This window comes from Mesoplodon densirostris, chromosome 3, assembly GCF_025265405.1.
Source record: "Mesoplodon densirostris isolate mMesDen1 chromosome 3, mMesDen1 primary haplotype, whole genome shotgun sequence".
NCBI classification, from domain to species: Eukaryota; Metazoa; Chordata; class Mammalia; order Artiodactyla; family Ziphiidae; genus Mesoplodon; species Mesoplodon densirostris.
The window spans coordinates 141,499,809-141,519,997 of record NC_082663.1 but is presented as its reverse complement, the minus strand read 5'-3'; the positions used below and the strand labels follow the sequence as shown (position 1 = coordinate 141,519,997).

At 57.4% G+C, this 20,189-nt stretch overlaps 1 protein-coding gene across 1 annotated transcript in view; it reads left to right on the top strand.

The window, feature by feature from the left end:
• The window catches only part of ELL (elongation factor for RNA polymerase II), an 80,866-nt gene that overhangs the window by 56,203 nt on the left and 4,474 nt on the right, over window positions 1–20,189 (top strand). Inside the window, exons 3-8 of the mRNA XM_060093888.1 lie at window positions 3,256–3,377; window positions 3,753–3,916; window positions 6,070–6,344; window positions 9,894–10,018; window positions 15,465–15,561; window positions 16,804–17,278. Of these exons, the coding sequence (XP_059949871.1) occupies window positions 3,256–3,377; window positions 3,753–3,916; window positions 6,070–6,344; window positions 9,894–10,018; window positions 15,465–15,561; window positions 16,804–17,278 (1,258 nt within the window). The remainder of the gene's footprint in view (window positions 1–3,255; window positions 3,378–3,752; window positions 3,917–6,069; window positions 6,345–9,893; window positions 10,019–15,464; window positions 15,562–16,803; window positions 17,279–20,189) is intronic.

The window sequence follows — 20,189 nt, the reverse complement described above, 5'->3', positions numbered from 1 at the left end:
ACAGACCAGGCCCCGCAGGTCTGGGGGAGGGCTGCCGGCCTGACTTGGGACAGATTTCAGAGGGGGTTGATGTAGGGCTCTGGCAGGGACTCGACCTACTCGCAGCGGAACCCACACCCCCTCTTGGGCCTCAGGCCTCAGAGGCGGATGTCAGCCCCTCAGGTGCCCAGGACCATTTGGGATGGGACAAGGCTGTTTGTTGCTCCAGGTCCATCTGTTCGTCTGTGCACACAGACACATGCTTAAGTTTATGGCAACTCCCTCTGCCTCCCCATAACCAGGAGTTGGGGCTAACATCAGATGCACCCAAACCTGCCATGCTCGGGCCAGCTGAGGGCCACGTGGTGGTCCCCATGGGACAGCCGAGACTCGGTCCAGAAGGCACACGTACTGCTAAGCGGGGGCCAAGTTTCGGAAAATGTGTGGAGCTCTCTGCTGTCACAGAGAAAGCCGCGCATTCCTGAGCCATTCATGCCCAGCTGGCTGGTTTCCCTGCTGGTTTCCAGTGACTGGTAGCCATTAACCAGCATCATTAACCAGCAGCAAAACAGCCTGTTAACCAGAGGATTCCATAGGCGGTGGTGCCACAGAGCTGGGGAGGGCCTGGGGCTTGAAGAGCCTCCAGTGCCAGGCTCCAAGCAAGCCTCCCCTTCCCACCATCCTGCAGCCCCAATAGCTACACAGACCCTCCTCTGGGCTCTGTGCTGTGCCCCCGCCTCCAGGATTTTGGAAGTGGCCAGACATACCCATGTGGAAAAGGTTCTCACAGGGTAAAAGGATCACAGTGAAGGAAGGTTCCACCACACCCCTGCCCAGAGGGAAGCATGGCTGCATCAGGACTCATGCTGTACGTACCCTCTCCTTTCCTCTTAGGGGCGATAGCCTGATGGGGACTGTGGCAGTCATCTCAGCCACTGCCCTTTGAGCAGACTGAGATGGGAAAATGCCACCTGGGGAGCCTGGTCTCTGCCAGAGCCAGGATGGGGCAAGGGAGAGGATCAAGGTCAGGATGGAGGAAGAGCCACCCGTGTTGGGGTTCAGGCTCCATCGGAAGTGCCTTTTGATTTTTCTGACTTTGTGGTGCACAGTCTTCCTGCCACATTCTGGGCAACTGCATCAGTGTGTACCTGGCTGCGGGTGCATCTCCCACAGTGACGTTCAGAAGCATCTGAGTGCTGGGTTTTCAGTTACTTCTATAATGGAGAACAAAAGTCACATCTGCAAAGGAATGTGCAGACAACACAGGGTGGCTACTAGTGCTGGATGAGATGCTGCACACGCACTGGAGCGTGTGTGTGTGTGTGTGTGTGTGTATACATGTGTGTTTTCCTGCCCGAGGTGAGTGACAGCAGGCAGTCTGGGTTTGATTTTTTTAGACGCTGACTGTGAGCTGCTCCATCTCTTTTTGACCCTCATAAAGAAACAGGTGTCTGTGTTGAGATTAAGGCCTGCATGGCTGGCCAGGGCCGACCTGGCATTGCCACCCTGCTGGTCTCCTCCATGGACTTTGGCCTCACCTGCCACTGGGTGTGTGTCCCGGGTCGGGGGGGGGGCCTGCCCCCGTACTGCATTGACAGGATCATGCTGGAGGGCCAGGAGGGAGCGCTGGACAGACCCCAGCTGGGTGGCTGGTTGGAGCTGGGCCAACGGGGCAGCCTTTCTCCTGGGCAGCATTCATCCTGGGGCGGGGAGGTGGGGGACAGGGATGATCTTTGGCCCAAGGTCATTGGCAGTCTTTGGACGGCTGGTGCAGACTGTCCCTCTCCCCCAGGCCAGGCTCTTCCTGCCCTGAGCGGCTGTGCCTGGGTGCCACTCTGTGACGCCTTGGCTCTCAATGTGCACGGCGGGGGCCTCTCTTTGGAGCAGGAACTGGCTGTGCATTGAGGGGGTCCTGCAGCATTTTGAGTCAGCCCTGGGTTGTGTGACCTCCCAGCTTCCCTCATGGGTCTACACACCACCCTGAGGGCTGGGGCAGGGGAGCCGCATCCCTCCCTGTGGCCCAAGCTGCCGTGTCCTTGCTCTCACGGACAAGGCTCAGACAGGCTGAGCTGCCTGCAGTCACATGTGACAGCTGGGCACAGGGCAGGGGGGATTCAGCCCTGAGAGCCGCATTCTGTCCAGTGCTGATGAGGCATGTTAGTGTCCTCACACAGCCAAAGAGAAGACGTGCTCGCCCTGGCCTGCTGGGCTGGTGCGAGAGCCCAGGAACGAGGCCTGCTGCCCCCTAAGCCCCAGTGCTGCCCCTTCTTGTGGACCGCTTGTGACTCCACCTAGTGTGTCTGCCTAGCTGTGATGAGCTCCTGTGCTCAAGCCCAGGGATTACTTTAAGGCTGGTCACCTCTGGTGACAGGGTTCTGGAGGCCCTTCCACTGCCTGCACAGGGGCTGGCAGCCGGAATGTGAGGTTTTCCTGTCTGTGTTTTTCAGCAGCTGCTGGCCTTCACCCAGTGTGGGCAGGGGGCCAGAGGGTCGACCTGGAATAAAGTGGCCGCTGGATGTCCTGCCTACGCTGAGCCCTGCACTTTGGCCAGGACTAGTGCTGTCTGTCTGTCTGTCAGCCAGGCCGTCTGTCTGTTCTCTCTGGCGGCTGTGGCTTTGCCTCGCCTAGGCTATAGTGGTGCTCTCTGAAGTTGGGGTTACATAAACCATGGCACACGCATCCCCTGTCATGGTTGACTGGGGGCAAGTGCTGCCCATCTGTGAGCCCCTTGGGGCCCGTGCCTCCCTTATTCACAGACACCCAGGTGGAGTCAGTGTTTGGTCTGGAGGAAGTGGAGAGGGCGTTGCTAAGTGGGAGTGCGGGTCAGGGCATCCCGACCTCTTAGCATGCCCTGCCCGCTGCTGACGCCCACCCATCTTGTCTCATCTCATCTTTACGGTTGTCCTGAACCACATCAGCCCTGTTTGGTGGGGAAACTGAGTCATGGCCCAGCTTGTGGTGGGGTCCCTGCCTCTGGTTGTGTGCTGAGTGCCCTGTGCTCCTCAGACTGAGTTGCCATTGCTGCTTAGAAACCAGACACAGGATCCCACCCCCCTGCCACTGCATGAGAACCCAGGACCCACCAGCAGCCTGTCCATGGTGACACGCTGGTCCTGTCACTGTCGGGAAAACAAAGGTGCGTTTCAAAGGAATGTGGTTGCACATTCCCACTGTAAGGGGCATGCTTCAGGGATGGGCCTGGGTCCTGTGCTGGCCCATCCTGTGGTCCCCTCTGTGCTGTGGACCTACCGGTGATGTCCCCCCCTCTCCACGCAGCACATCTCCATCCCCCAGCCTGACTGCCCCACGGAGCCGCGGACGTTCTCCTTCTACCTCTCCAACATCGGCCGTGACAGCCCCCAGGGCAGCTTTGACTGCATCCAGCAGTACGTCTCCAGGTGAGCCTTGCCCAGCCTTCCCCAGGTCTCCCAGTGGGCAGACCCGCCTCCCCTGACTTCCACTGTGGCGTCCCCTGCCCCAGCCTGCTGTGCAGATGTTTACCCACCACCTCCAGCCCCAGCGCCCCTTCTTCCCCTTCTCAAGTGAGCTACCCTGGCTCCTTACAGTGTGTCCAGGGCACAGGTCTAGGTCCTGGCGTGCCACCTGTGGCCCAGGGACCTGGGTTCCCTTGTTTCTTTTGGGTCAAGATGTGCCTTGAAGAAACCCTGTTGCCCAAGTCAGCACCAAACCCCATTTCTTGGACATGGGGGTGGTGACCATGTCTCCTGGTCATCCCAGGTGCTCATCTCAGCTTCTGGCCCCTTGTCTTGCAGCCATGGGGATGTCCACCTGGACTGCCTGGGCAGCATCCAGGACAAAATCACAGTGTGTGCCACCGACGACTCCTACCAGAAAGCACGGCAGAGCCTGGCACAGGCTGAGGAGGAGACACGGAGTCGAGGCGCCATCGTCATCAAGCCCGGAGGCCGTTACCTGGGTGAGGATCAGGGGCCTGGGGCTCCACCTGTGGGGGTCTTGTACCTGCTGGGCAGCTGTCGGGGGAGCAGGAGAGACTCAGGGCCCATCCAGACCAGGAGCAGGAGTGATGGGTTGACAGAGGTAGGATGAGCTGGGTCAGTGTTGGGTCAGGACGGAAGGTCCTTCCTGGGTGGCATCTGCTGCCTTCTGAACCCAAGATGGACTAAGGGGCCCGAGAATTCCAGGCATTCTGAATCTCAGGGCTCCTCTCCCAGGCTGTAGCCTCAGGGACCTCTACCCATCATGGGGACTCACCCTATATGAAGCCAGAGCTTCGGTCTGTCCTCCAGCTGCCACCCCTGCCCTCACCTGCCCAGATGTCTCCTTCCCAAGACCGACGTGGCCGGGGCAAGGTGCAGATGACGAGATGCACTCTGTGGCGGGCGGCCTGCTGCTGTGTTGGGGCCAGCGAGGGACTGTAGGGTGGAGACCAGGAAGGAAACGCATTGATCTCTGTTCACTGGGAAGGCTCCGGCCCCTCAGCATCTGCTTGGAAACAGTTTCAGTGAAGTCGAGACACTGACAACATTAAAAGTAGGGAGAAAAGTACTGTCTGTTTAGAAAGCTCCACCATCTTGCCGTAGTCTTCCTGCCTCCTGGGTGCAGATGGAGTTAAAGAGTCACTGGAATTCGTTGCCAGTCAAGAAAGGCCTGAGAGAGATGTGAAATGGCTTACAGCAAGGGAGAACCTTGATGGCTTTTGAGGTTTTTTTCTTCTTTAAGGAAAAGCAAGAGTGTTTCACGTTGCTCCAAAGAGCATGTGATTTTCCTTGCTTGGCAGTGGGGTTGGCTCTGAATGAAACCCCAGACGGTGCAGGAATCTGTCCTGCCTGTCAGTGCTGGGCCCCAGTGGATGTGGCTGTAAGTGACCAGGGAGCCTGGGCCCTGGGCTGTAAGCTGCCCAAGAGGTGCCAGCCAGAATCTAAAAGGGCTTCAGAGCCTGCTTTTGCTTCAAGATGCAAATGTGGACATTTGTACACATTTTAATAAATTTTGGGTCGGTCTTCCAGCCAAAAACTTGGTCCAAAATTCGTCTTGCGGTGCCATTTCGGGTACAATGAAGGTTTTTGCAGTAGTTTACGTTCTGGCAGAAACGCTCGTGTCCTGGCCTCTTAAGCCACCGACATGCACGTCCTGGGTGTGTCAGGCCTCTCCCCCCACCCCATGTCGGCCCATCAGATGGGTCCTCTGGGGATGAAGTCTGGCCCTGAGGATTCTAAAAGCACTTCTTCCCTGTGTTCATTTGACAAATCAGATTTGAGGGATACATGCAAAGGAAGTCGTCGTGGAGAGGTTTCTGGCCCAAGGATTCAAGATGTGCGCTGACTTTGCTCAGCGGCCCTCGTTCCTGCAGTGGCGGGAGCGCCGTCCAAGGTGGAGTTAATGACTTAGGAGTGGAAGCACCCTCCCTCGGGAGCAGTGCTGGCGGCCCCGTGGAGGATCCCCTCGTACGTCTCTGTTTGCAGCAAGAGGGTGGGGGATTGGCCTGCTGCCCCCGGGCCTCTGAGCACAGCCAGGTCTGCCCAAGGAGCACTTGCCAGGGCCACAGCTGGGGAGCTGCTCACACCCTGGGGTCTCCAGAGCAGTTGCCCAAGTGGCCCTGACGCCTTTATTTTCTTCTCCTTTTTCATAAAAAAGAACGGCGGATCCTATGGGACCAGCGTAGTGCTGTGAAGTTCAGGCTCTGTGTGCCTTCCTCTGGCAGTTACGGGACTCCCTTGTTAACACCAGCCCCCTCTCCCCATATGGGTCAGGTGTTTTGGGTCCCCAGGATGTAGGCTGCCCATGATGAAGTCAGTTAAGGCTCTAAGCCCACTTCTATTTCCTGTAGCTCCCGCTTCTGAGACTGTGGGTCCCTGCAAATGCCCACTGAGCTGTTTGTGGTCAGCAGGTGGCAGTCTCGGCTGCCCAAGGGCCCCACTGAGCAGGTGGGGCTGGACGAGGCTTGAATTGCCTTCCTTTTGGGCTTAGTGAGAGCTTGGGGCTGTTGGCCATCGGTCATCCACGGGTGTCCACGAGCTTGCTCAGGAACTTGGCATTGGCCCCAGGCAGTGGGACACGGTGGCCTTTCCCTCACCCCTTCCAATCCCTAATGCCTGGCTCTTATTGCAGGCAAAAAGGTTCAGTTTCGAAAACCGGCCCCAGGGGCAGTGGATGCTGTGCCCTCCCGGAAGCGGGCGACCCCCATCAACCTGGCAAGCGCCATCAAGAAGACCAGCACTGGCAGCGTTAGCGGGGGCAGCGGGGTGTCTCAGAGGCCCTTCCGTGATCGGGTGCTGCACCTGCTGGCACTGAGGCCCTACCGGAAGGCCGAGCTGCTGCTGAGGCTGCAGAAGGACGGCCTGGCCCAGGCGGACAAGGACACACTGGATGGCCTCCTCCAGCAGGTACGTGCTTGCCCTGGGCTGGCCTGGGCTGCGCATGTGGCACTCACTGTCCAGGGCCCTCCTTCTTACCAGCTGCGGACACACAGGCAGTGGGCGTAGCACAGGGGATCCAAGACTTCAGTTGCACAAGGTTTTTAGAATTGAACGAAGTCTGAGGAACCCACAAGCGTGAGTTAGCAAGAGCTCGGGCTTCACAGTCAGACAGCAAGGGCCTCCTTCTTGCTCATCAGTTGTGGCTCCAGGCAAGGGGCTTCATGTCTGGACCCTCAGGCTTCCATCTGTGGCTGGGGCATGTCCACAGCACCTCTCTTGGGGTCAAGAGCTAAGCGGGCAGGAACGTGGTGCCAGCAGGTGGAGCCTACTGTTAAGCAGCCAGGGCTTTGGAGCAAGGGCGGTGGCCCCAGCACCTTCCTGAGGCCCTACCCTAGAGGAGGCAACTTGAGGACCCCTGAGAAGGTGAGTGGCTCACTCCGGCTTCACCACAGCAGCTGGGGCATGTGGATGCCACTTTGCCATGAAGTGGGGATGGGCCACCTCAGAGCGCTGTGAGGATGGCACAGCCAGCAGCAGTCATGCCAGCATCCTGAGGAGGAGGCGTGGCCCTGCCTCAGATACTCCGGGCACTTGGATGGTGCCTCCTATAGCAGAAAGTACACGCCGTGACCATCAGTAGCTATGTCTGAGGATGAGTTTCAGATTTACCGAGTTCTTCAGCAGGCCTCTGGGCACTTCTCTTCCCCATCCCCAGTGCAGTCCAAGGCTGCTGTGACCACACAGCACATTTGTTGGGAGGATGTCGGCATGGCTCTCATCCCTCCGTGCTCTGGCTGGGGTCCCTGTGTTACCCGTTACCCCCCGAGAGTTCAGGGCAAAGGGAATGGGTGAAGAGGGAGGAGAGGCCTCTGTGACATACCCCTGCATTCCAAGGCACAGATGCGGGTCTGGGCAGGGGCTGGGCCCCATCCACAGAGCAGGTGAAGGGTGCCTCCCCCATCCTTCACCCGAGGAGAATCCTCTTGTATCCTGAGGGCTGAGGTGCTCACCAGAGACTCACGTTACTGTCAGGAGCGCCCACGTCCACTCACTGGGTGCCTTTGTCCGGATTTGGCCTCCTGAGCCACTGTCCCCCACATGGAGGTCATGCTGGCAAGGACTGAGCAGCACTGTTTCTCCCTGCAAGCTTAGGAGTTGGCTCGGGGCCTGTTAGAAGATAGATGCATGGCTCTGTGGCCCAGAAGTTTTCTTTGGCAAAGAGGCTTGCCAAAGCACCCAGAAAGCTCTAGAACCAGGAACGACATTCCCAGGGCGCTCGTTTCCTTGGAAAGTCGCGTGCCGGCCTTGCCCCTGGGAAATTGGGGGAAGTACATGGGAGGCCCTTTCCCTGGGCTGGGGGCCACCCAGAGCTGCCTCCTGCTGCACGGGGTGACCTCAGCAGGGCTGAAGGGAGCTGGACAGAGTCATCAGACATGAGTCAGGACTGGAGACAAGTGCGGCAGCCATGCCCGCCCCTGGATGTGCCCGTAGCTTGTGTTGCCATCCAGCTGGGCCCTCAGCCCCTGGTGTAGCGTTCTTAGAAATGCCCTTGCTCCTGCTCTCTAATCTCGTCCTGTTTGTGCCCAGAGTAAGAAAGCACAACGCAGAATGTGACCCTTAGCTGACTGAGCACTTGGTTACACCTGAGATTTACCCACTGAGCAGCCCTCAGATGCGGCAGGGATGCCAGGCTCAGTTCTCTGGAGAGAGAGGGGCTGGTGGTACTGACTTAGGTCTGCCTGGGGCGCTGCTCCATTTTTAACCCCTGTGACATTCTCATTGCTCCTGGTCCTTTCCTGGGACCAGAGAGGCCCCGTACTGGGCTCCAGCTTCTCCAGTGGACTTGGGTTTGGCAGCTCCTAGGGGGTGGCCCAGCCAGTGTCTTGGGGTAGAGCGTCTTCCTCGTGCCCGCTCTGATTTCTCCTAAACTGCCCCCATCTGTGCTTTTGCTTCTGTGTTTACTACCCAACTTGTTCTCCACAGCGGTGTTGGGGGCAGGAGGACCCCCACCAGCTTGGGGATGGGAAGGTGTCGGGGGCTGTGCCTCACCCAGGATGCTCATTTCCAGCCCCTGCAAGTGACCAGAGACTCTGATGAACAGCACTAACAAAACCACACTGGTCAAAGGCGCCTTCTCTATTCCTTCTGTGAAAACAGAAAAGATTTAAGGCGTTCCATCTTCCTGGTGGGAGTGTTGATGGGTGGGTGGCTCTTCTGGAGGGCATTTTAGCAAAACGTATCAAGAGCCATAAAAATGTTCAGAGCCTTTGACCCACTAATCCCACTTCCGGGAAGCTGGCTGAAGAAAACCATCACCAGCATGGAAAAACCTGCACAAGTGACATCTGTTTATGCTACAGAGGAACTGGAAACGGCGTCAGCATCCAATAAAGGAGAAACGTTTGAGTACATCACAGTGTAGCCACTTGGTGGAATATTACTCAACCATTAAAAATGCTCCTTGTGGAAACTGCTGTGATGTGGAGAACTTGTAGTCTCAGTGATAGCGAAAGACAGCGTGCCAGCCACACGGCTACACACGCGTGTTCTGGAGACCATGGTGCCCAAGCGAGACACTCAGGGAAGTGCCCGCTTCAGGTCGGGGGCCTGAATTCTGTCAAGCATCTTACAGCAAACGTTTTAAATCCATCTTCGCAAAGAGTCTTGGAGACAAGCTCAGCTTTTGTTAACCAGCAGCAGCAGCAGGGCTGGCTGGTTGCAGGGAAGGTGGGCTCAGCCTGGCCCCTGGAGGCACCCCTCACCCAGCACCCCAGTCTCAGCTGACTCTGCCACAGGAGGTCTGAATCCGAGAGCGGGTATCTTAGTCCATTGGGCTGCTGTAACAGAATACCATAGACTGAATGGCTTATACACCACAGACGTTTACTTCTCACAGCTTTGGAGTCTGGGAAGTCCAAGATCAAGGCGCCGGCAGATTGGGTGTCTGGTGAGGGCATGCGTCCTGGTTTATAGACAGCTGCCTTCTTACTGTCATCACAGGGCAGAAGGGGTGAGGGAGCTCTCTGGGTTTTCCTTTATATATAGACACTAACCCCATCATGGGGGCTCCACCCTCATGACCTAATCACCTCCCAAAGGCCCCACCTCTGAATACCATCACCTTAGATTAAGGGGGTTAAGATTTAACATGGATTTTGGGAGGACAAAAATGGTTCAGTCCATAGCAGGGGGATGGGCTGGTGATGGAGTCTTGGGAGTATAGATGGCAGCCTCCCCTTTTTGGAGCCAACCTGGCCTCCAGCAGCTGTAAGACGTATATATATGGACCTGCTGCCCTGACCCTTCTGCACCCCAAGGGTTGCTGCGCTGGCACGCAGCGGAGCTGTGGGGTGAGGTGTTGGCTCGTGGAGGGAGTGTGCTGTCCTCTTTCCCCTTTCATGTCTGTCTCCGCCTCTCCATGCCCCCCCGCACCCCCCTTCCCCCCACCGCAGATGCTTTCAGGAACATCTGTCTCTCTTGGGCTTCACACAAGGTGACACCAGCTCTGTCTTGCAGGTAGCCAACGTGAATGCCAAGGATGGCACGTGCACGCTGAAGGACTGTGTGTACAAGGATGTGCAGAAGGACTGGCCCGGCTACTCGGAGGGGGACCAGAAGTTGCTGAAGCGGATGCTCATCCGGTAACTGCCTCCCTATCCCTGAGCGAGTTCCCAGCCCCTGGACCCGGGGCAGATCTCATCCCAAGGATGCTGGGGGGGCCTCATCTGGCCCCAAAGGCTGCAGGGCCTGCAAGCAGGACGGAGGGGTCTGTGGAGACTGCCTGGGTGGCCCACCGTGTCCTCCTGTAGGGAAGAGGCCAGCCCTCACCGAGTGGGCTGGAGGGCATGAGTCACCGTCTTGAACACCAGAGTGCCTGGACAGAAGGCCCCAGACCGTTTCTTCTGCCCACTCTTTCCCTTCCTGTCAAGGTTGCTTCCAAAACCTGCACATCCCCACAGGCGTCTGCTGCAGGCCCTCTTTCTTAAAAAGAACCTCTCAAGAACAAGAAGCAGAGAGAAACAAAACAAAACAAAACTCCCCACAGACATGATTAAACAGCATTAATTAAATGCATCCCCTCTCTGGTTAATTGGGACCCAAAGTCAGGAGTGGCCACGGTAGCTCTAGGGAGAAGTGGGTAAGTAGGCCCCCATCTGAGGCAAGCAATTAATGATTTCCTTCTCAATTGATGCCCGGCTCCGGAGCCCGGGCTGTGAAGTGAAGTGCTGTTCAGAACAGCCTGATATGCTAATTAGTCCTTAAGTGATTTCTCAGGGACTTGGAGCTATTTATGAAGGGTTTTGGGTTTTTGGGGTTTTTTTTTTTTTTTTTTTAAAGTTTAGCTGTTTAAAGCAGTAATTGCGTCTGGAAAGCAGAGCTGAGTCGGGGCCGGTCTAGGTGAACCCTGAGTTCCTCCTTGGCCCTGTGGGACACTCACCTGCTGTCCCGGGGTCACTGCTCTGGCTGTCTGGAGGTCTCTGGGTGCTCAGGGAGGCTGAAAGGAGACGGTCTCAGCAGAAGGTGCCCCCCCGGCCCCCAGTGCCCTCTCTGGGGGTCCTCTGTTGCCCCAGCAAAGCACATCTTGGGTAGGCAGTCACCTCCTGCAGGTGTTCACATCTATCACGTTTTTTGGCAAAGGGTTGAAATAGTCACTTACACCCACCCTAGTGCTTTGAGGTGGCCAGGGGCACGTGGGGGGCACCTTGAGGCTGCTTCCACTCTTCCTTCAGAGCCTCTCACTGGGTGCCTCTCGCTGATCTCAGACCCCAAGGGTCTTGGCCTCCCAGAGCTCCCGGGAAGGGGTGTGGCCGAGAGCAAGCAGCCTGTCTCTGTGTGAATGGGTGTGGTTTGTAGGAAACAGCGCCTGGGCTGAATCTTGAGGGGTGTTAGGTGGGAGGTTTCTAGGGATGCGGACTCTGGAGCTCAGTATAATGCCAAGCTCATGCTTCCTCCCTTGTTTTCGCTCTGGGCTGTCTTGATGCTCTTCTCTCCGTCTGCGTGGGCCAGCTGGGGGAGCAGCCTTGCCGCCAGAAGCCTCTTGGGAAGCTGACAGCTCCTACTGCCCTTGGAAGCTTGAACTGATTGGCGTGCAGGGGTCAGGGTCAACATCCCTGATGCCCGCAGCCACACAGAAGGTTACTCCAGGCGCCCCTCTGCACAACTTTTTTTTTTCTTGTTTAGGTTTCTCCCTCCCTGAAGAAAGCCCCAGTTATAGCAGGTCTTGATGCTGTGGTCTCACGGCAAGAAGGCAAAAAATAGGATCTTGGGGTGTGTCTGTTGTTACAGGCAGGGTGTGGGGACTTGTGTCACCCCAGGGGCTATAACACCTCCTTTTCCTACAGCGTGTTCTAAGCTCATACCTGAGTTAAACATGCTCATGCTTCCAGGGTCTGCCTGGGCCCCCGTGCCTTTGCTCTGCACAGACATGCACTCCCAGCATCTCGGCTGTTTATTTGGATGCTTCCTCTGTGCTTTTAGTCCCCATGTGTGTAGCTGCTTGGGCCTGTCCCGTCCCAGGAGGAGTCTGTGGACGTCGCAGTGCAGGATGAGGCCTCAACTCCACCTGGCCCTGAAATCAGTCACCCCGACCTGCCCATGTCCTGGCCTCACCTCCCCCAGGGCACACAGCCTAGACAACCCGACTGAGCCTCAGTCCATCTCGCATGCATCATGCTTTCCCTGGAGTTGGTAACCTGCTTGGCCGAGTTGTTACTTTCTCTGCTCAGTGTTCTGTGTCCCTGTCCAACCCCAAGCTCCCCGTGGTTGTCCCATGGCCTTTTATCACTTTCAGGGGATCAGGGGTTCCACCGGGAGCTGCCCCCCTCCCTTGCGGGTCCTTCTGTTCCTGGGTCTGTGATTCTGCCCTGGGGTTGAAGGGACGCAGCTCTTGGAGCATCTCTCAGAGGAGAGGGCTTTGGGAGGTCCGTCTGTCATATCTTCACACCTGGGTGGCCGTCACACTGAATTGGCAGTTGGCGAAGTCTAGTCTTCCAGATTGGAAGGAACTTTCCCTCCATGTTGAAGACCTGGCCCCCGGAGAGCCACGGAGGTTCCCTTCCTGGCCCTGTATACATCTGCATGGTCACAGGATGGCCTGGCGGGTGCTCTGGGACCGGCGCCCCAGCCCTTGCAGTCTGAAAACGTGCCTCATCCTTCTTCCCGTCCTGGGTGTGGTTGTGAGAGGCCTCACTGTCCTCCCTCGCCCTGCCTCTCATTCTGCCACTGGGGGCTGTGCTGCACCATTCACCATTGTCTTCCCTGTTGTTTCTTTTAATTTCTTCTACTTTTGGAAGATTTCTTCAGCTTCTCCCTCTGTCTCTTTTTTACCATTGTTGCTAGTTCCCAAGGTGCAGCTACCACTTCTCTCTAGTTCCAAAGCAGTCACCCCAAAACGAAACCCCACGCTAACAGTCACTCCCCGTTCCCCCTCTCCCAGCCTCTGGCGACCACTAACCTGCTTCTTGTCTTGATGGATTTGTCTGTTCTGGATATTTCATATAAATGGGATTATGTACTCTAGCCTTTTGTGTCTGGCTTCTTTAACTTGGATTAGGTTTTTGAGTTTCATCCACACTGTAGCATGTGTCAGAGCTTCGCTCTTTTTTATGGCCAGGTAGTATTCTATTGTGTGGGGGTATTTTGTTGATTCATTTATCTGTCTGTCCATGGACACTTGGATTGTTTCCACCTTTTCATGATTAGGAATAGTGCTGCCATGAGCATTCATGTACCAGGACATGAATATAGCTGACATAGATTTTCATTTCTCTCAAATATACACTGAGGAGTGGAATTGCTGGGCCATAAGGTAATCCTGTGTTTAACTTTCTGAAGAACTGCCAAACTTTTTCTCAGTGGCCACGGCATTTTACATTCCCACCAGCAGTACACAGTTCCAGTTTTTCTACATCCTCGCCAACACTTGTTATTTTCCATTTTTTTGATTCTAGCCATCCTAGCAGGTGTGAAGTGGTATCTTATGGTTTTGATTTGTGTTTCCCTGGATGAATAATGACCTTGAGCATCTTTTCATGTGCTTATTGGCCATTTGTATGTCTTCTTTGGAGAAATGTGTATTTAAGTTCTATGTCTTTCTAAGGCTATTAAGGGTGGTGTTTTTCTCGTGGATTTAAAGTTTTCATCCCCTTACAGAGTCTCTCTTTCTTTTCAAATGCATTTTCCTGTCTGTCTTGGGGTGTGACATCTGTTGCCTGGAAGCCCGGGTGCAGCCTCATCAGGACTTTCCCATTGGCAACTCAGCCTCCTCAGGAGCACTGCTGAGGCGTTTCTGAATCCCCCATAGGCCCCTCTGTTTCCTCTTCTCCCGAGGCCACGTCTCTGTCCATCCTGTGTGGCCCGAGCATCCTGGAGAAGGCCTGGGCTCCTTCACTCCTGAACATGCTGTGGGCTCCCTTCCCTGCTGCCCCACAGCAGGCCGGGACCCAGAGCAGGGCTCTGGGGGGACAGCCTGGCAGGGACCCCTCTGCTGAGGTTCCTGAGGCACCCACCCTGGGCCCGTGGGGTTCTGTGGCCTGGGACTCCGTTTTCTTGGATCCTATAGGACAGTCACCACTTGTACTTCTGCATTGAATATCATCGCTCATTTCTCTCTTTTTTTTAATAAATGTATTTTATTTATTTTTGGCAGCGTTGGGTCTTCGTTGCTGCACGTGGGCTTTCTCTAGTTGTGGCGAGTTGGGGCTACTGTTCGTTGCGGTGCGCGGGCTTCTCACTGTGGTGGCTTCTCTGTTGCAGAGCACGGGCTCTAGGCATGTGGGTTTCAGTAGTTGTGACACATGGGCTCAGTAGCTGTGGCACACGGGCCTAGTGGCTCTGCGGCATGTGGGATCCTCCTGGACCAGCGCTCGAACCCGTGTCCCCTGCATTAGCAGGCGGATTCTTAACCATGGCGCCACCAGGGAAGCCCCCTCATTGCTCTCTTTTTCCCTTTCTCTTTTATGCCTTTTTAGTGGGGGCTTGAAAGAGAGTGGATGTAAATACCTGGTTCTCTGTCTTTAACCGAAAGCTCTGGTTGCTTCCATGTGGCTGGAGCAGCAGTTGTCTGACTTGCCCTCAGCCTCGTGGATGGTGTTGCCCCAAGTGCCTGCATGTTTCGGGCCCTTTTCCTGTGGCGCTGCTTGCATTTCAGGCCACCGTGGAGGGGAAAGCAGCAGTTGTCTAGAGTGTGGCTGTTGGTCAGGGGCTGGGCTCTGCTTGTCACTGGTTAGAGCAGCTCAGACATGGCCCTGGACCTCAGCTCAGCCTCCCTGCAGGGCGTGGAGGGCCCTCGGCACCACTCCCAGCACCGGGCCAGCTGCCTGGGCTCCCACGAAACGCACAGTCTCTGGGAGTGCAGGAGGCTAAGCGGAGAGCCCCCTCCCCACCGCCGAGCCAGGGTGACTGTCGGGGCCTCCATTTGTGTGTCAGGCATTGGGGTGTTTCTTCTCTCTTCCCTGGCTACATTGTTGTGCTCGCGTCCCGCCGGACTGGTACCCACCCCTGCCATCCCTGGAGGTGCTGTGGCCTGGGCTCCCAGGATGATGGGAGCTGAATCTGGGAGGCCCTCCCACCACAGACCAGGGCATCTCAGTCCTCTTCCGTGTTCTCTGTTTCTCCAGTGAGTGTTGTTTATTAGGATGACAGTTGTTTTTAAAAGTGAGGACCAGCACCCCAGTGACAGCAGCGCCCCTGGGGACACAGCATGGATCTTGAGTGTCTGGTCAATTTTATATGGGTCCTTGGTCTCCGTGGTAATGGGAGTCTAGATGAGTGGGTGGTCATCTGACCCTTCTCTGGGCGCAGAACACCCAATGGGACAGTCCTCCTGGCAGTGAGGCTGAGACCTTGGCCACAGGGCAGCTGTGGATAAACCCAGGGTGGAATGTGCTCAGGCTGCTCTCTGCCTGCCGGGCCCTGGTGTATCCATCACACTCAGCCCTGCTCTGGTTCTGCTCTGGAGTCAGGCCCTCCCAAATCACTGGGCGTGAGTGGGACAGCGTGGTGTCAGTGCAGAGACAGGTGGGCGTGTGTGCGCCCCACAGGGCACTGCTGAGGATCCCTCCAACCCACCCTGCTTCTCCTTTGCAGGAAGCTGTGCCAGCCACAGAGCTCAGGCGGCCTCCCTGGGGACCTTGCGGCCAACAGTCCTCCAGGCGAGCATGGGAGCTCAGCCTCACCCCCTCAGGTAGGAGCGTGGTGGGGAGGGAGGGTGGGTCTCACCAGAGCCAGTGGGCCTGACCTGACCTTGGTTCTTAGGGAGCCTGTTGGGCCTTCGGCTCAGGGCTGGCAAGCTTTCTTGAATGAGTGAGCAGCTGGCTGGTGGTTGGGTGTCCTGGGCCTGGGACTTGGTTATGGTTCCTTGGTTTACTTGTGGGTATGTGGCCTAGGGAGGGCAGGCTGCTGAACCACACTGAGCCTCCTGCTTTCTCTGTATGGTGGGCGCTCCTGCCTCCCAGGGCTGTTGGAAAATCAAGCGTATGGCTGCAGCCCAGCCAGGGCCCAGTGGGGTCCTATGAGCAGTGGCCACGGCCATGTTAGTCAGTAGTCGGGAAGGGCATTTGGGGGGGGCCTTGCTGTTGGGGGCTTGATCTTCAGCAATACCTGCCTCACCGTTGCTTGAGCTGTTTGGTGAAAGCTCTCCCCACCCACCTGCATGCTCTGACTTATGAGTCCCACGTCTCCATCCCCTGCTTGGGAGGGGCCAGCCCCTCTTCTCCCTCTTCCTCCTCTGCCCTGGAGGCACCCAGCCTAGGCCCATGACCCTAAAGCCTCCCTGTGGCTGTAGGGCCGTTGTGGAGGACAGAGGGCCTCATTTCACTTGCGTCCCCACTGCTTCCCTCTGATCCTGGGTTGCCCATCTGCCATCTTTCTCCCTACTGCTGCTTCCCTGGTCCTGGGCCACCTGGTCTGATCCTGGCTCCATTCTTGTGGTCTGGCCTTGCCTCAAAGGCCTCAGTATTCTTGTCTGTGAAATGGGGATGAAGCCTGCACTATGTCACAGGGTTGCCATGGGGATCCAAGTAGTCAGGGGCCTGGAGGTGTTGGTCCTGGCCTGTGGGGCTGCCCTGTATCACTCAGATTTGACTCTGTCACTCTTCCCATCGTCCAGGGAAGATGCTGAGCACAGTGATGTTTTAGACCAGTTCCCAGAGGTGGCCCTTATGGGCTGCAACCAGGTCCACTAATGACCCAGTGTCCTTCCTCCGCTCTGGTGGCTTCTGGGCCCAGCTGAGAGCTGAGCCCCTGGGCAGGCAGCCCCTGCTGAGCTCTGGGCATCCTGGGCCTAGCTAGTGTTCGCGCGCCCCCATGTGGTCAGCGTGGGCCTTGCGTGTGGTCACTGGGTTTCCTCCGGGCCTGTGGTGCCCAGCCTCTCCCCAGTAACTCTAGGCACAGTCTCCCCTCTGAAATTGTCTCCTTTCCTTCCCAGAAACGGCCACAGCCTCCTGATTTCATCGACCCTCTGGCCAACAAGAAACCCAGGATATCGCACTTCACCCAGAGAGCTCAGCCTGCAGTCAACGGGAAACTGAGTGTGCCCCACGGCCGTGAGGCCCTGCTTCCCACCCCGGGCCCACTGGCTGGTACAGACGCCCACCTGCCCCCGCGGCTGGAGCCACCACGGGCCCACGACCCCCTGGCCGATGTCAGCAACGACCTGGGCCACAGCGGCCGGGATTGCGAGCGTGGGGAAGTGGCCGCCCCGGCACCTACTGAGTGCCTCAACCTGCCCCTGCTGACGGACTGTGCCCAGCCCAGCAGGCCCCATGGCAGCTCCTTGCACGGCAAGTCCAAGAAGAAATCCAAGAAGCACAAAGACAAGGAGAGGGCGGCTGAGGACAGGCACCGGCCCCGGCCGCCAGACCAGATGCCGGGCCCCCTTGGAGCCCCACCAGTCGCCCCGGGTAGGTGCCAAGAGGCAGGCCTAGGGGCAGGGGCTCTGCAGGAGGGTGTCACCAGGAGCCTGAGCACCGGCCCCATGCCCACCACCCTCACTCCACAGAGTGCCGAGAGGGCTGCCCACAAGCCCCCACTTCGAATCAGCCTGCACATTAGGCCTCTTTGCCTCCTGTGTCCTCGTACCGGCTCGTCTGTGACTGCCCTGGCAGTGTTATTCTGAGAGCCTCTTGCAGTCCTGTGTGTGCCAGGCCAGCTCTGGGGGCCGGGGGCTTGGAGCCTGACGGAGCTGAGGCTCACGGGAGGAGACGTCACACAGGGAGAGCAACAGTTCCAGGGCCCAGCTCTGGCTGTGGGGAGGTCCCAGACACAGAGGGAGAACAGGGTGGGACTGGGGCTCAGGGAAGGCAGTGGTGGGGCAGGGCCTGGTAGAGAGGGAGGTGGGCAGCCCCTGGATCACTAGGGACCTGGTGTGGCCTGCTAGGCGAACATTTCAGCCTGTGGAGAAAGGGTTTGGGAGGTGGACCCAGAAGGAGGTGGGAGACCGTCCATAGAACAACAGACGGTAAGAGCCAGAACACGGTCTTGTAGTTGCAGCCTGTGGGGAAGCTGGCAGTCGACAGACCCTCAGCAGGATGAGGGGTGCAAGGCTGGCCAGGGCCATGTGCTGAGCAGGGAAACCTTCTCAGGCCCGGGGCACTGGGGAGGTGCATGGATAGGCTAGGATGGCGGTGGGGCTGGGGTCCTGTCCCCCAGAGCCTCCCCCGCCTCCAGTTATAGCCCTAGGTACCTGAGCCGAGCACCCTTTGTGGCCACTGTCAACCCCAAGAATAATTCAGGAGGCTGCAGATAAGAAAATTGTGTATTTGAGGTCTTAAAAATTACAGTTCGGGAGACATAGATTCAGGTGAGCGCGAAAGAGTGTTCTGAGGAGGAGAAAGAGTCGGGCTTACACAGACAGAAAGCCACGAGTTTGTTAAAGGTTGCCTGGTGAGGAGGTTTAACTCTGATGCAAGTCAGAAAATATTTGTTTGAGGTTAGGGGTCCAGTAAGTAGACAGAGTGTCACGAGTGTTTTTAGGGTAGGGGGTCTGATGAGTAGATAGGCTATCACAAGTTTCTGGCAGATGACTTCATCGGGTCAGAAGGTCAGATTCCATCTAGGCTGAGACGTGCACAAGTCACACTTCCTTAATGGCCTCTTGGTTCCATTTTTAGAGAGCTTTCTTAGCAACACTGACTCCATTGTGAATTTCCTTTCATGTAATTTAACCTTATCAGCATGTGGCAACAGAGGTGCAGCCATGGGGCCACCTGCTGCAGCTTTCTGATTATTTCCTCAGGAGGGTCCCCAGCAGGGGGCATTCCTGGATGGGGTGGAGCCACTTCTCCTTAAGGCTTTTATATTTGTCCTCACGGTAGCGCCAGCCCCTCCCTCTGGCTGGAGGGCAGGTCCTGGAAGAGCAGGGTTGGTCCAGTGAAGACAGACATTGCAGTTCCGTCAAGTCCCCTGGTATTCCTCAACCCTGTTGCACGCTAGGCTTCCTAGCACCTGTGGGTGGGTCGCAGGGGAGAAGGCGGCCCGGTTCCCTGAGCACACACCATCTGATCTGGCTCCTCCTCAGGGAGATAGGCCCTGAGCAGCCGGGCAGCGCATTCTGTCCCAGATGGTGGAAGCGGATGCCGTGTGCTTCTGGCAGGGCCCTGGGCAGGAGGACTGTGGGGCCGGGCATCAGATGGGGCCAGGAACATGCTGCCCAGGCCGGCCGAGGTGAGAAAGTGACGTTTGGGGTCAGGCAACCAAGGGAGTAGAGGCCCCAAGAAAAAGGAAAAGGGTGACTGAGGCACCGGAAGCTGGGTCTGGTGCCGAGTGATCCACCTTAAGCGGTCTCTCAGGCAGCTCAGATGATAATGGTAATAGGTGGGTGCAAAGCCCCCCCCACCAAGCTCCCAAAACACACACACACACTCTCTCTCTCTCTCTCTCTCCCTCTCCCTCCCTCCCCCTCTCTCCCTCTCTCCCCCTACCCCTGCTGTGACTCCTTCCCCCAGCCTTGCTGGAGAGGGCTCCAGGGCCCGGGCTCCAGGGCAGCCCCTGAGGAAGCTTCCTCACCCTTATGTCCTATGGGGCAGAAGGATCTGTTTAACCCACCCTTCTGGGTGACACTGTCCTCCTAGTCTGGCCCTGCTCTCCCAGCCCTGCCCTGTGATTGCCTCTGACCCTGACAGGTGTGGCGGCCTCCACCTGTCAGGCAGGTGGCTCAGCTCAGCCTCCCTGTGGCTCCTACTCTCGAGGCCCCCCTCTGGCCATCTTCATCCCCCTATGCCGCAGGCCCACTCCTGGGTCCTACGCCCACCCTCGTGCCTGCCCCCAACTCTTGCTCAGGCTGTGGATCCTTCCTGTGGCCAGAGGGTGCCTTCCTGGGCAGGCTGGCATGCTGGGTGGAGGGCTTGGGCTCAGCCAGGCCAAGCTCAGGCCCACTGACCCCTGTGTGGAAACGGGGACACCCTCTCCCATTGGCACCCAGACCTGGGTCCTGCAGGGTGAACTCACAGACATGTCCCTGCACCCCCTGCCCTGGGGAGGCACAGGAGAAGCTAGTGGAGGGGACACATGGGTGTGGGAACCAGCTCTGCTAGTGCAGGGGCAGCCAAGTGACAGCCTCACACAGCCAGTGCCGGAGCAGGCGTGGGGACCACAAAGGTTTGCCACAGGCTGGACCCCAACGGTGTCTTGGGCGCCAGGTCAGTCTGACCCTAAGCCTCAAGGCGGAACACCCCAGGAGGCCTGTCCTGTGTGGGGTGTGGGTGGTGGGAGTGTATACTAAACCCTCATGTATGTGCCTGTTGGGCTGCATTCTGGGGAGGCCACAGCCTCTTCAAAGATGACACCCAGGTGGGGGTGGGCTCCGTCCATTAG